The sequence below is a fragment of the Sus scrofa genome, chromosome 1, assembly GCF_054392235.1.
Source record: "Sus scrofa isolate SSC_HxYL_T2T_F1_AM1 chromosome 1, Sscrofa_HxYL_maternal_Yorkshire_Landrace_v2.0, whole genome shotgun sequence".
In the NCBI taxonomy this organism is placed as follows: domain Eukaryota; kingdom Metazoa; phylum Chordata; class Mammalia; order Artiodactyla; family Suidae; genus Sus; species Sus scrofa.
Genome location: NC_139383.1, coordinates 180,440,482 through 180,454,809, shown reverse-complemented (window position 1 = coordinate 180,454,809; position 14,328 = coordinate 180,440,482). Strand labels below are relative to the sequence as shown.

The 14,328-nt window shown below is 47.7% G+C and overlaps 1 protein-coding gene and 1 long non-coding RNA gene across 11 annotated transcripts in view; both read left to right on the top strand.

Annotated features, from left to right (window-relative positions):
* LOC146406890 (uncharacterized) overlaps positions 1-14,328 on the top strand; it is a 994,549-nt gene that overhangs the window by 156,506 nt on the left and 823,715 nt on the right. The gene's annotated exons all lie outside the window — the stretch shown is intronic.
* LOC100627175 (GRAM domain containing 2-like) overlaps positions 1-14,328 on the top strand; it is a 464,606-nt gene that overhangs the window by 27,710 nt on the left and 422,568 nt on the right. For 4 of the 10 annotated variants that reach the window (XM_021078995.2, XM_021079085.2, XM_085002744.1 and 1 more), the window contains 10 exons: positions 269-326; positions 681-756; positions 1,374-1,477; positions 2,062-2,160; positions 2,290-2,361; positions 2,800-2,862; positions 3,853-3,997; positions 4,221-4,317; positions 5,258-5,362; positions 5,624-7,548. The exons of 1 other annotated variant lie outside the window; for it this stretch is intronic. In XM_021078995.2, coding sequence (XP_020934654.1) covers positions 269-326; positions 681-756; positions 1,374-1,477; positions 2,062-2,160; positions 2,290-2,361; positions 2,800-2,862; positions 3,853-3,997; positions 4,221-4,317; positions 5,258-5,362; positions 5,624-5,627 — 823 coding nt within the window. In that variant the 3' untranslated portion in view covers positions 5,628-7,548. 10 annotated transcript variants of the gene reach the window in all.

Sequence of the window (14,328 nt, the reverse complement as noted above, 5' to 3'; positions counted from 1 at the left end):
GTGCCAAGCACTTCCTGGGGGGGCTGCTGCTTACAGCTGTCTGGGAGGAGGGCTCTCCATGACCCTTCCCTGCATCAGGAGTGCCCCTCCCCATGAGTGAGCTATGTGCTGAATGTGCTGATCACTTTTCTGTGGCCCCTAGAGAAGGGCCCCCATCTTCAGTCTCTTCCCCAAACTTGTGGCTTGAGGCCAGGGCAGAACTGGCACTAAGGAGGCATGAGTAGCACTCAAGAGTTCCTTGTCCCTGGAATGCTTATCTCCTTTGCAGTCTGCACTGGCCAGAAGCCTTGAGGGATGAAGACATAAAGAAGTGCGGCCGAGAAGGGGTAAGTGTGTGAAGGCTGACTTCTCACCACCCACCGAGAGACGGGTACTGTTGGCTCCTTGGCCATAGATCTGTCACCAGGAAACCCAAGTGGATGTCCTTTCCTGGGTGGGAGTTGTGCCCCCTTCTAGTCATAGGCTGCCTGCCTATCAGGATCTTGTGTCTCCAGGAGACAAGCTATGCTTGAAACTCAGCCCTCCACACCCACTGGCTGCTTACTGGCTGCTTCATACCAAGTCCCTGTAGGACCCCACCATCCCCCACCCTCTGTGGCCTTATTTCCTGGTGGCTGGATCAGGGCTCTCTGGTGGTCTGATCTCCCGGAACTTCTCAGACTCAGCTTGTGTGTTTGCAGACACTATTGAGTAAATACAACCAGCAATACCACAAGCTGTTTAAGGACATCCCCTTGGAGGAGGCGGTTCTCAAAGGTGAGCCATCTCCTAGTGTGGCTGCACAGGCGCCAGCAGTGCTGGAGGCCCAGGTTCCCCTATCCCCTGCCCTGAGCCTCCAGGCACAAATCAGATATGGGAGCCGGCTGCCTTTTGAATGTGGTTTTAGTCCTTTTTTTCTTCAAAAGTGTGAGAAGACTGAGCTGATTTGAGATAGGCAGTTTAATTTATGAAAGTTTTCTTGAGGAAATGTCAGAGCTTCCAAATCTTATTTCTGGTGGGCTCTTGTCAATGACTGTTCTTTCCTATTCAAGCCTCTCAGTGAGTGTGGGAGTATTTTCACAGTCAAGGTCCTCTCTGCCAGACAGGGCAAAGAGTTCTACCTGCAAGAATGAACATCCTCTTGGAAGACCAGGGAAGAAACCTTTTAGGGGATGGGTGGAGGAAGAGGACACATCTAGCAGCCTGGTGGGGGCAGTCAGGAGTCTCAGGAAAGGATGCTAGGGTGCCCAGGGGAATGGGTTGTTGGGACCTGGGATTGGGAAGAGGGCTGAGGAGGACAGTCCCTGAGGCTGGACTCCTGAGTGGGAGGACCCAGGCCCTGGGGCTCCCAGGCTGGCCTTGCTCATGACAGTCTCTTTCTCCTGACTTCCTAGTGTGCTCCTGCGCCCTCCAGAGGGACCTCCTTCTCCAGGGCCGGCTCTACATTTCCCCCAACTGGCTCTGCTTCCACGCTAGCCTCTTTGGCAAGGATATCAAGGTAGTAATAAGTGGTAAGGGCTGCCACAGCCCAGGGAAGAGAAGCCCCTGCCCTGTGGGTGTGTCTGAAGTCAGGCCTGTCCCTTTGCACCTGGCACTTGGTGAGGCCTCTGACTGTGAGGCATCCCAGCTGGTGTCCATGGAAGTAGCCACACAACTTCCAAACAGGGACCCCTATCTAGATCTCGCATGAACAGTTCACTGCCAAATTATTCTGCCATGGGTATCCCCAAAATGCTTTCAGGATCAGAGTGGGAGGTCACATTTATGACAACCATAATGTGGCCAGGTGGTGGCTCAGGGAACTCTGTTACTGGAGAATGGGCTTCACCGGGGCAACCATCCTTGCCTCTTGGAACTTGGAGGTGAGAGCCCAGCGCAGCACGTGCAGCCAGGGGCTGGAGGGATAACTGGAAGGGAGCCTGCACGAGAAGGTGGAATGCTCAGATAACTCTCCCATTTGGGACAAGGCTTCTCCATGGTGTCAGTGCTAGGCTCAGTGCCAGTGGTGGCCCTAAGCAGGAAGTGAAGGGACCATGTCCTGGGGGGTGAGTCCTGAGAGAAGCATGCCTCTTCCCCTTTCAGGTGGTCATTCCTGTGGTGTCTGTGCAAATGATCAAAAAACACAAGATGGCGCGACTCCTTCCCAATGGCCTGGCCATCACTACCAACACTAGCCAGAAGGTTAGTGAGTTTCTGGGCCTGAGGTCCCTTGTCCATCTCTGTTCCAGCCCAGGAGTCCACAGCCTGACGCTGGCACTCTCCCAAGTCTTTACTCATTTCACCCTTTTCTGTTTTCTTTCTATGTTCCAGTATGTTTTTGTGTCACTGCTCTCCCGGGACAGTGTATATGACATGCTAAGGAGGGTTTGCACCCACCTACAGGTATGGAGCTTGGGGGCAGCAGTGGGGCTGGAGAGGCTGCTCAGGCCTGGACTGAGGTCTTGGGAGCTGTTGAGAGAGGTTGGTCTATCTCTCCAGCACAGGGAATGGGTGCAGGGAAAGAGTAATAGTTCAGGTAATCCATCTACGCTTGTGAGCCTGTCTCTTTAAGGCCAGTGGGCCCTTGTGTATTCCCATGTATAGCCCTCACTTGTGCTTCCTCGGTGCAGAGATAGGAGCATGTGGCTGCTTCTCAATATGCCTACAGCTCTCTCTGGCTATGGTGAGGAAGTGGGGAGGGCAGCAGTTTGGGGGAGTACGTTGCCTTGGTTTTACCCTCTGTTCCAGCGTTAACAAGGGGTCCCCCTGCAAACTCTGGGAGCGATAGGCTCCATCTGACCCTCCCCATGCCTGACTTTGGCTGTTCCCTTTCTTCCTCAGCCTTCCAGCAAGAAGAGTCTAAGTGTAAGAGAATTTCCAGAGGAACCCGAGTGCAAATCTCTGGTGAGGACTGAGGCTGGGAGCACAAGTGGCTGGCCTGAGACTGCCCAGAGCTCTAAGGCTCCAGGGCCTCCCAGGCAGGGGCCCACAATGCAGAACTGGGGCAACAGGTTCAAGAGCCAGTGGCCATGCTGTGTCAGGAGGTCCTCTAGACCTGCCATGCTCCATACTGTGCAGAGCTGCTAGGTCCCGAGAAGATTTGCTGACTTTCTCAGTGGATGTCCAGCCCCCAGGACACTGCCCAGGTTGGACTCCACACTTTCATAGGTGCAGAACCAACAACCCTTGCTCTTTCCTTTAGCTGAATCAGGAAGCCCTTGAAAGGGATGGAGATGTCCCTGGGGATGAGCTCTGAAGTCTATCATTGTAGTACCCAGGCAGGCTCATTATAGATTTGCTGAGGTTCCAGTCATTTCTTTATCTCTTGGAATCCTGGGTAAGCAGCATTTCTAGAGCAGGGGTGGGGGTGAGAGTGGAAATGACCCCAGGGTGTTTGAAATTTCCTTCAGAAACTATTAAGCATTTAGCCAAGCATGCAATATGCACAATGGCATGCAGGGGATGGAAGGTGATGTTCTCATTTTTATTGGTGGGGACCCTAAGTGCCCCTGCCAAGGTCAGTGACATACTAAGGGTTAGAGCCCAGGTTAGCAAGAGTCGTGACTTATTTCATCTTAGATATACAGTGCTGAGCTCTCTTAGACTCAGCTGGGTATCTGGGTTAGCTCATGTCTTAGACTCCACTGTGTTTCTATGCTAGTGATCTTCAAAGACACTGTGCTCTGGAAGAGTGGCTGGTCACAGCAAGGGAGTCAATTAGAGAGACATATGATTGCTATGGCAGTGGTTTCCCCTGCTTCTAGGTACCTGCTGCCTTGCTAGGCATCCATATTGACAATATCTGGAAAGGCTTTGGTAAACCTGTGTGGACCTCTCAGGGCAAGTGAGATCCCAAGGGCTATAGTGAGACATCTTCCCCTGCCTTCTCCACAGGAAGTCCTCATCCCTGAGATGAAGTGGAGAAAAGCATGCCCTGTCTCCAGATCCCTGTCTGTCCCAGACAACATCCCTTGTATCCCTCAGACATCCATGGACTCCACAGATGACTTCTTCTCCTCCAGGAAGCCTCTGGGGTCTGGTGAGTTCAGTGTGCTTATTCGTGGCAACTGCTTGCAAAGACCAGGCTTTCCCTCCTCCCACTTCTACACAAAGGGGTCATCACAGTCAGCAGGGCTTCTGCGAGCTATTTTTCTTACCAAATCCATAACGGAAAGCTAAGAGCCCAAGTAGCTTCAGAGAATGAGGGTGGGTGGGGTCCTGTCTTCTGCCCCAGGAAGATGCCTAACGCTGTCCTGTTGCAGAGAATGCTATCTCTGAGGAGAAGCTGGAGGAGGAGTCCAGGAGCAATGGGGAGCTGAGGCACTGGGATTACCGGCTCCTGAAGATCTTCTTTGTGCTGTAGGTGACTATATGTGGGGTGGGTGGTGGGTAAGACCAACCTGAGTGTCTGGGTGTTTGGAGCGGTGTGTTGGTAGGTCACTGTCCAGATTGAGGGGAAGGTTCTGAGTCAACTGCAAGCTCTTGGTGGTCATGCAGCAGACCTTTATGGAGCAAAATAAAATATCTCTAGTTTTCATGCCTACAACACTAGAACTTAGGGTTAAGCCTGTGTGGTGGGGAGGGGCACGATATGAAATTGTTGAGGAAAGAAAAAGTTGCACAGGACTGGGGAGGAGGAGGGCTGGTGATCTGAGAGGCCTATCAGATGGATTAGGAGAGAACAATAGCCTTCCCACTGCCCATTGGGGTGTTTTCTGGAATCCCAGGATTGCCTGTAATTCTGCTTAAGTACTAATAGAGCAGCGAGCATGGTGGGCTGTTTTTTGAACAGCCAACCCCTGGATTCTCTCACCTTACCTCTTCACCTTCCTCTGGCTCTGCTGGCTGGGTTCTGTCACCTTCAGCACTTGCTGGGGAAAAGGCTACTGCCTCAGGGGTAATCTTAGTGGTCTTGGAGAGGGGGCTTTGATGACATCTCCATGAGGACAAGCCTCAGGATCCATGTGTGGCCTCTGGGAAGAAAGATGCCCAGGTCTGAACATAGCTGCAGGCAGAATTCTTTAATTCCTCCAATTGCAGGATTAACTTAGTACTATTCCTATTTTTTGTGTGTGTGTGGTCTTTTTGTCTTTTTAGGGCTGTACCTGTGGGATATGGAGGTTCCCAAGCTAGGGGTCCAATCGGAGCTGTAGCTGCTGGCCTACACCAGAGCCAGGAATTGAACCTGCGTCCTCATAGATGCTAGTTGAGTTCACTAACCGCTGAACCACGATGGGAACTCTGTCCTATTCCTATTTTTAGTGAGAGATTCAACTCTTCCTTACCCCTCTTTCTCCAGGATCTGCTTCTTGGTCATGTCCTCATCTTATCTGGCGTTCCGCATCTCCCAACTGGAACAGCAGTTATGCTCCCTGAATTGGGATGCCTCAGTCCCCGGGCACAGGTGATGATGCCCTTTCTTTTTCTCATGCCTCTGGGGTTTGAGGGTTAAGGACAGGAACCAAAACCTATGACCAGGCTGCTTGTTACTTTGGCTGGTCTTGGCCTTGCCCTTGAGCCGGCTTGATGGCCCTCAGCAAGGTCCGCAGGGTATACAGGATATACAGATCCCACTTTGACTTGCTTTCATGGGGAAAGGCTTCACTGACCTGTCTGTCTGTCTTTTAGGCCCTTTGTCTGACCTGGCTACCTCTCCTATGTGCAGGTAACAGCCACTTGGTCTTTGTCTGCGCTCCTCCAAGAAGAATGCTCTGGGTGCTAAAGTGCCACCAACGATCCCCTTGGTTTATGCTGCTGCTGTGCTGAGACTGAGTCTGAAAGAAAATATTCCAGATTTCTCCTCCTCCCCCCAACTCTTCCCACTGCCTCCCTCCTTTAATGAGTGATCTAAAGCACTTGTTTACAAAGCTCCTACAATTTTGGGACTCAGACAAGAAGTCAGATTTTTGGAACTAGCTGAGGAATTCTGTACACTAAGCTTCAGCTTCAGCAACCACTTAAGTGGAAAAAAAAAAAAAAAAAAAAGCAAAACAACTTGTTCCTTGGAAATGGTTCTAGCACAAGGCAGCACTTAGGGCTACCGCAAGGGATAAAGGCTGTGCTTTGAAACCTGTCACATGGCTCACTCCAGTGGTGAGAGAGAGGCCAGAACCCAAACCACCAGTGTGGGCTCTGTTCTCTCCCAACATACTGTGCTCTCACCTGGGCCCCTGAGAGTCCCTATTCTGGGGCCCAAAGGGTTTCTCTGTAGGCAGCCAGAGACGCATCCAGGGCAGACTGGAGGGAGGTGAAGCAAACTATGAAAGAGAAGAGGGCCTGTGGCTGAGATTCCAGCAAGAGAGGAATGTTCATGCTCCGTGTTGAGACTGTTCTGGCCCCTCATGAAGAAGCTGGCTAAATCTGGGGGACAGTAGCAGGGGCTGTCAAGAAGAGAGGTCCAACATTCTGTGTTCTCAGCTGCCACTTCCTGGTGAGACAGGTGGAGCAGGGCCTTTGATCACTGTGATAATATAGAAGTGTCCATGGTGGGCCTGGGACAGTGCAAGGACCAGTGCAAAGGGGTCTATCTGATATCTTTGGGGACAAGAGAGGTAGAGGATAGGAAGAGTGGACATGGTGGTGGCTTTGCCTTAAATATTTCTCTGTTAAGGGTCTTCTCAATTCTAAAAAGCTTTTCTGGGACTTAAACTCTGGCCTTCTCTCCCTGGGAATCTGATCTGCTAAGACAGTGCCTTTGGAGCTTCTGGAAAGGCCTTAGTGAGGAGGCCAGAGGTATCAGGGAAAGTCACTGGTGATAGGGTGGGTGGTGTTTCCCTCTTCAGACACCTGAGAGGTTAATTGGGGGGAAATTATTTATTGCGGAGCTCTGATTATCTGTCCTGCTTATGACAAACCCAAATGAAGACTGGAGGGACTAAAAGGAGGTGACAACTCCCTAAACTCAGACTGGAGGTTTCTTCACCCTCTCCCCATTACAGGTTCTAGGATTTGGCTTAGAGCCTGGCCTTACAGGTTGCTTACACCAAATGTGTATGTCTCAGGTGAAATTCGCTGTTCAACCCATTCTCCCCACAGGACTACACTGGATGAAGGACTGTTCTTTTTTGGGACCTAGCCCCCTTCATCACTCCTTTTCATTATATTTTCAGGGAAATAATCCTACTTGCCCCAGTGCCTGCCTTCCCTGGTCTTTGCTGAAGGGCAGGGAGAACAGGTCCACTCTATGAGCCTTGCTGGGTTGAGCCAGAGGCCATGAGAGGTGCCAGGTCATGAGTGGCTGGCCAACATGCTGGTGAGCCTAGTCTCCAACCATGCCTAAGGCTCAGAGACAGCAAGAGGCATGCAGTAGAGTAGGTGGCTTTGGAGGCCCTCTTGGGGTCCAAGGCTTTGAGTGATATGGGTGTGCCTGTCCCTCTGGAGGGCCCTGTTTCTCCCTTCTGTCCTCTAGCAAGGTCCTCTGGCTAGTGTACCTTCTTTGTGCTCATTTATAAACCATGTGTATTTATAAAGACCTGCTTGCAGTGGTGGATGCTCCTTTAACTCTCTGAGAGTTTGGTTAGCTATTCTTCAATTGTTCCACTAGGACATAAGTCTTTGAAAATAGTTTTAAATTAAAAAAATCTAATTTCACTAGTGTTCTGCTTGTGGTGTGGGAAGTTCATTTTTATCTTTTGGCTACTCACTGAAGGTACTGACATATTTGGCACCAAGGAGACTGATGGAACCCCAAGTACTCTGCAAATCACACAGAACTTTAGCTGAGCTGACACACACTCAGGCAAATGGGGAATGGTAAGGATGGCCAGAGCAAACCATCACAGCTTACTGCCTCTGTTGGGTGGACATTAAGCATGCTTCCCTGTTTCTCCTGAGTAATGCCAAAGCAATGTCTCTGGTTCAAATAGTACTGTGCTTCTGACTCAGGAATTAAAGTCTGGAACTGAGAGCTAGAAAATGCCTGTGTCCTTTTCTACGATATTAAGCCTAGATTAGGTTAAATTCCCAATGTGGGCCACATGGCCTTTCTCCCCTTGGGAGGCCCCCTCTAGTAGTGATTCGTTCATTCAGTAAATACTGAGCCGAGACTATGAGCAAGGTACTATGCTTGGCACAAAGGACAGAGCAGTGAACATGTCAGGCAACATCTCTTCATGTCCTATCGCACTCATATTCCACGTAAACATAAGTTCCAAGTAAAAAGTGAACAAACAAGGTAATTATAGATTATGATCCAGTTCCAAGAAGGAGAGAAACAGTGACATGAAATAGAGTAAATGGGGAGATGGCTTTAGATAGGTGGTCAAAAATGTTTTCATGAAGTGACATTTAAGCTGGTTTTTAAAGGACGAGGAGCCAGTCATGGGAGGAGGTGGAAAAGTGCATTCCTAGCCAAGAGTTAGCAACTGCAAAAGATAGGAAAGAATGCCTATGTCTCTGATGAACAGAAAGACCATCTGCATGAGTCTAGAATGCCAGTCAGGTTGGAGAGTCAACTCAGCAACCATAAACAACCTATTTAAAAGTCAGTAAAGGACTTGAATAGACGTTTCTGCAAAGAAGATATACAAATGGCCAACAAACACGTGAAAAGATGCTCAGTGTCACTGGTAATTAGGGAAATGCAAATCAAAACCACAACCAGATACCACTTCATATCCATTAGGAAGACTACTATCAAAGAAACGTCAGAAAGTGTGAGGATATAAAGAAATTGGAACCTTTATTTACTAACGATAGGAGTGTTAAATGGTGCAACCACTGTGGAAAACAATATGGCAGTTCTTCAGAAACTTAAAAAGAGTTACCATGTGATCCATGTTCCACTTCTGGGTATATACTCAAAATAATTGAAAGGTGGGTCTTGAAGAGCTATCCATACACCCATGTTCATAGCAGTGTATTCACAATAATCCAAAAGGTGGAAACAATCCAAGTGTCTACTGACAGATAAATGGATAAACAAAATGAGGTGTACACATGCAATGGAATACTATTCAACCTTCAAAAGGAAGAGTCTTGACACAAGCTACAACATAGATAAACCTAGAGGACATTATGCTAAATCAAATAAGGCAGTCACAAAAAGACAAATACTGTATGATTCTACTTATGTGAGGTACCTAGTGGAACCTCACTACTGAAATTCATAGAAACAGAAAGCAGAAATGGTGGTTGCCATGAGTTAGAGGGAAGAGAATTGAGAGTTATTGTTTAATGTGTATAGAGTTTCAGTTTTATAAGATAAACAGTTCTGGAGATGGTGATGATGGTTGCACAACAATGTGAATGTACTTCATACTGTGGAGCTATACACTTAAAAATGATTAATAACTTTTATATGTATTTTACCACAATAAAAGGAAAAGAGGTTGGAGAGGTAGGCAGGAGAAGGGAGTTTGGATTTTATACATTCCCTGAATGCTGCAGCTCAGATCTGAAAATCTGGAGTTGGTAGAATCAGCAGTTGCTGAAACCAAATGCTTTTTTTTTTTTTTTTTTGCTAGAGGAAATAAACATGTGAATATAATACGCAGAAGAATGTGGCCATACACCCCACATCACTATTCCTAGGGAGTTGTTCATAGCACCTGCACCACAGAGAGGGCACATCATCATATTAAGTTGAGCTAACTTTATGAAGGAGAAATAACTGCTTTACATTTGGAAAGATGGAGGGATACATACATTTCATGGAGGAGCCTCAGTTCTGTGACACGGGCTTTAGTCAGAAGAGGAAGGGTTGTGGGAGGGGGCAGGAGTTTTCATAAAAAGGGCATTTATGAGTGAGGTGGGCTCTGAGAGAACTGCTGCTCACCAGACATTCTGGGAGTAAGAAACTGCCCGCATCTCCATTTCCAGGACCCAACTAGCCAGCCAGCCAGCCCTGGCCCTCCCACCTGGTGGTCATGGCATTAGGACACATATCAAGCTGGGTTATGTTGTGACCCTGTTATTCTGCTCTCCTAGAAGCTTGGCTGCAGAATCAGAGCATCCTAGGGCAGAGAAGCTTCTCAGAGAAGCCTCTCCTATCAGCCTCAGGCTGGGACAGGCCAGATCTGTAGGTTCATCTTGCTCTGACAGGCTGAGATACCACTGGGCCACTAGATGGCAGCAAAGTACACCAGGAACTGGGGACACGGCAGTGAGGGACAGATTTCATTCTTTCCCAAATGAATCTCCAGTCCCAGGCAGTGGCAAAAGGGAAGATGGGCAGGTTCCTAGGCTTCTGTGGCCATTTCTCATCATTCCACTTTGGTCCTTTCTCTTCTCTCTCCTTTTCTTTCATATCCTAGGGGAAAGGCCTGAGGTGATTCTGAGGCGAACATTCATTCCCAAGGGTTCTGCAGATGTTCTGAGGTTAGGTCATTCAGAAGGCAGAAGTGGCAGGTGTGAAGAACAAGTGTGTGCGTGTGTGTGTGGTGTAGAGGGGCCTAGGGAAGAGTGGAGAGCTCAGCTTCCAACAAGGGCACACAAACTCCAGGCTTTCCCCCTGCTTTGCCCTCACTGTCAATAGCATCTTTTCTTAATTAGGGCACAGAATTACAATAAAGATTTCACTCTTTCTCTTCCCACCTTCATTTAAAGATAAGGGGCTGGACCCCAGAGCAAAGAGGATTCAAATTTAATAAACATATGCTTTGCCTACTGAAAGTGAAGAGAGAGAGGCGTTTAAGCCTCTGAAATGATAATCCAGAGAAACCTGAGTTCATCCTCTGCATGCCTGACCTCCACAGGGCTGAGGAGCACCTGGCGCCCAGCAGGCCCTGCTGGCCAGGCTGCCTTGGCGTTGGCAGGGCTCCTTGCCTTCCTGGAATGTGTTCCTTCTTGTTTGCCACTCAGTACCTGGCCAAGAGCCAACCCTGGGCTGCTCGGAATACCATGCCCCACTCACTTCTCACAGGATCTGAGACAAGGCTCTCTTCCGTTTGAGGAAAGGCCGGGCCCTCACTGCAGACTCATCCCACTGGTACTGAATTCTCTAAGGACATCAGACTCTCCAGTGGCTGAGGGCAAAAGCACTTCAGCAGGACGCAGCTGGCACCCCAGCAAAGCAGAAAGTGGCATATTGACATTTTATCCTTTTGGCAGCCTTCTAAATTGGGACAGAGTGGGCAAAGTGTTACTCACAAGCTGTTCATTAACTTGTTAAAATGCAGAAAGGTTGGCTTGGGCTCCTCTTTGGGAAAATGTGACACCCACTGCTCCTGGATTCACTCTAGCATGAAGGCGTGTTAATGGGTGTAGGATTTCTGATGGAAGTTTTTCTTTGCTGTTGGTTCCAAATACAGGCTAGCCTGAATGCATGCTCTCTCCAGTCAGTAATTACATTTAAAAGATTTATTAAGCACTTTCTATGGACTCCTGAATGTATGCTTCGATAGATACTATGATTCTATCATTTTCTGAGCACCCCACTGGGTACTGGGCCCTATACAGGTGCTTTTTATGCTCCTTTGACTCTCACTACAAGTCAAACAATACAGTACAACAATACAGTTTTCAAACCTTATGCTGTGGGAACGGAGACTGATAGAACAGAAATACAATATGGATCCCTTCAAAGGGTTTTTTGAGGAGACAGGATAGGGGGAATAGCTATGTAACAGTGTAAGACATGTGAGCCCTGATAAGTACAAAAGGGAGTGGTACAGACTGACTCAGTGGCAGAGGGGTGTGCCACATGTGTGGGCTCCAAAAGATGAGTAAGATTTGGATCAGAGGAGAGATGAGGGAGGAACCTCACAGGATGTGTTTGGGGGGTGGGTAACATCAGTAGAAGCATGGTAGTGCAGAGGGAGTATGGTGCTGATGAAACCTTACAAGAAGCAGAGTTCGTCCTGAGGAATGGATACAGAAGTAATCAAAATCCCTCAGGATCTAAATGCCAGGGTGGGAAGGAGACTCCATCTTTCAGGCTGGAGCTCAAGAGTGATGGAAAAATGTGATGGTTTAGGATTGTAGGTTTGGCAGTGGGGCATGAGGTAGAGTAAAAGCCCACCAGAACAGTCTAGATCATGATTTCTCAACCTTAGCACTACTGACGTTTGGACAGCATAACTCTTTGTTAGAGGGGGGCTATCCTGGGCATTGCAGGGTGCTTAGCCACATTCTTGGCCTCTGCCCACCTGATGCCAGTAGCACCTCCCTACCCCACTTGTGACAACCAAAAACATCTCCAGATTTTGCCAGATGTCCCCTGGGGAGCAAAGTTGCCTGTCTAGAAGGCAGGAGGTAAGGGCTTGGGCCTCAGAATGTTGGCAGGTAGTTTCAACCAACTGCATCAATCTATTGATGTTTAAAACAGCTGACAAAAGTCAAAATGCTTTCTTTGCCATAGGAAATTCATCATTAATGCCAAAGAACTTAACGGCCTAGAAAAAAGAGACTTCAGAAGTAGATCATTCTGCATATTAGAAACCTCTAGAGGATACTCCAAAGCTACAGATAATGTTTTCTCAACTCATTAGCAAGAAAGTGGCTGATATCAGGATTTCTCTCTCTACCCCTCACCCTCTAAGTCACATCTTACTTAACGGCCACTTTGAATAAGGAATGCTCCATCTGTCTGCAGGCAGAGAAGCAACTGATCTGTAGTTTTACTAGGTTTGCATTCGCCCTTCAAACACTGAGTTTTTGGCCATTGGTAGAGTGGATAGATAAAGCCTGGCCTTGCGATGAAGAGCTATGTCTCTGTCTAAAGCAGCAATCAGTGAAAATCAGTTAAGACTATTGTAAGAACTTTGGCTTTCATTATGAATGAAATGAGAACAAAAGAGTGAATAATAAACTTTTATTATGTAGGCTTTAAAAGGATCACTGTTAGCTATGAGGGAGGGAAAGGTGGAAGCAGGGAGGTCAGTTAGGAGACTTTCGCGACGATCATGTTGAGAGATGACAGTGGTTCTGATGTAGGTGTTAGAAGCAGAAATGGTGGAGATGGGCAGATTCTGGATATATTCTGATGGTAAAAACAACAGAATTTCCTGTCAAATTAGAGATGGAGGATAACAGAAAAAGTCATAAAGGATGACTCATGTTTTCTGGCTTGACAGGATGGATAGAGTTGCCACCAACTGAGATGGAGAAAGCCATGAGTGGTGTCATTTTTGGAAGGAAGATCAGAAATGTACAAGTTTGGGATGAGTTTTAGATATCCAAGTGGGTATGTTGAGTGGGCAAGAGATATGTGGCTTTGGAATTGAGGAGAGAAGTCTGGGAAATATAAATTTGGGAACTGTCAACACAGGCATGGTATTTAAAAGCATGAAACTGGGTGAGATCACCAAGCAACTGTGTCTGTTGACAGAGGAAAGTATGGAGCACTGAACTCTGTGGCACACTGTCATTAAGAGTTCAGGAAGAAAAGGAGGAACTAGCAAAGGAAACTGATGAGTGCCTGATAAAGGAGGAGGAAACCTGAAAGAGTTTGGTGTTCTGGAAGCCAATTACCATACGGCAAGGAGGAAATTGACAAATGCTGCTAATAAACCAAATTTCTTTTACTATGGCTCAGCAAAAGTTCTTTCTCATTTGAATATAACCAAGTTTCCAATCTGGACAACTATGAACAATTTCATGCTTCCCTGAGCCCTGTTTCCAACCACTGTGGTCAGTCCAGAGACCTCAATTTCTTCTTCTTCTTCTTTTTTTTTTTTTTTTTTTTTTTTTTTTTTTGTCTTTTTAGGGCCACACTTGCAGCACATGGAAGTTCTCAGGCTAGGGGTCAAATCAGAGCTGCAGCTACTGGCCTACGCCACAGCCACAGCCACATCCACACTAGATCAAGCCGCATCTGCAACCTACACCACTGCTCATGGCAGTGCCAGTTCCTTTAACCCACTGAGCGAGGCCAGGGATGGAATCTGCATCCTCATGGATACCAGTCAGGTTCTTAACCCGCTGAGCCACAATGGGAACTCCCTGATACCTCAGTTTCTGTAAGAGTAACTGAGGTTGCTTCTGTATCTCCTGGGTCAGACCCTGTTGCAGTCTGCTTGTCTGCTGTCTCCTGTTTCTTTAGCTATGGCCCTTGTGCCCATTGATGTACCACTTCTCATCCTTCATTCTTCCAAATGGTCCACCACCAATATAATTGGATGTATCCAAACTGCATAAAAGATTTAGGGTTAATGGAAAGCTATGGCACAAAGCAGAAAACTTCCAATTCATTGCTCACATGACTGCTTATAGAACTGTGACAGCCATTCTCTACTCTCTCAGGAAACTTCTCACCAGCCATGTCCTCCAGTAGGGCCCTGCCTCCTGCCATGTTTCTGGCATGTATCCCATCTCAGTTCTTTTCACCAACCTCTCTCCACTTCTTTCTTTCCTAAGCCTCATTCTCTTTTTCTAGGGCATCCAATGAAAATTCAGATTTCTTTCATCTTATTATTCAGAGTAACTGATCTC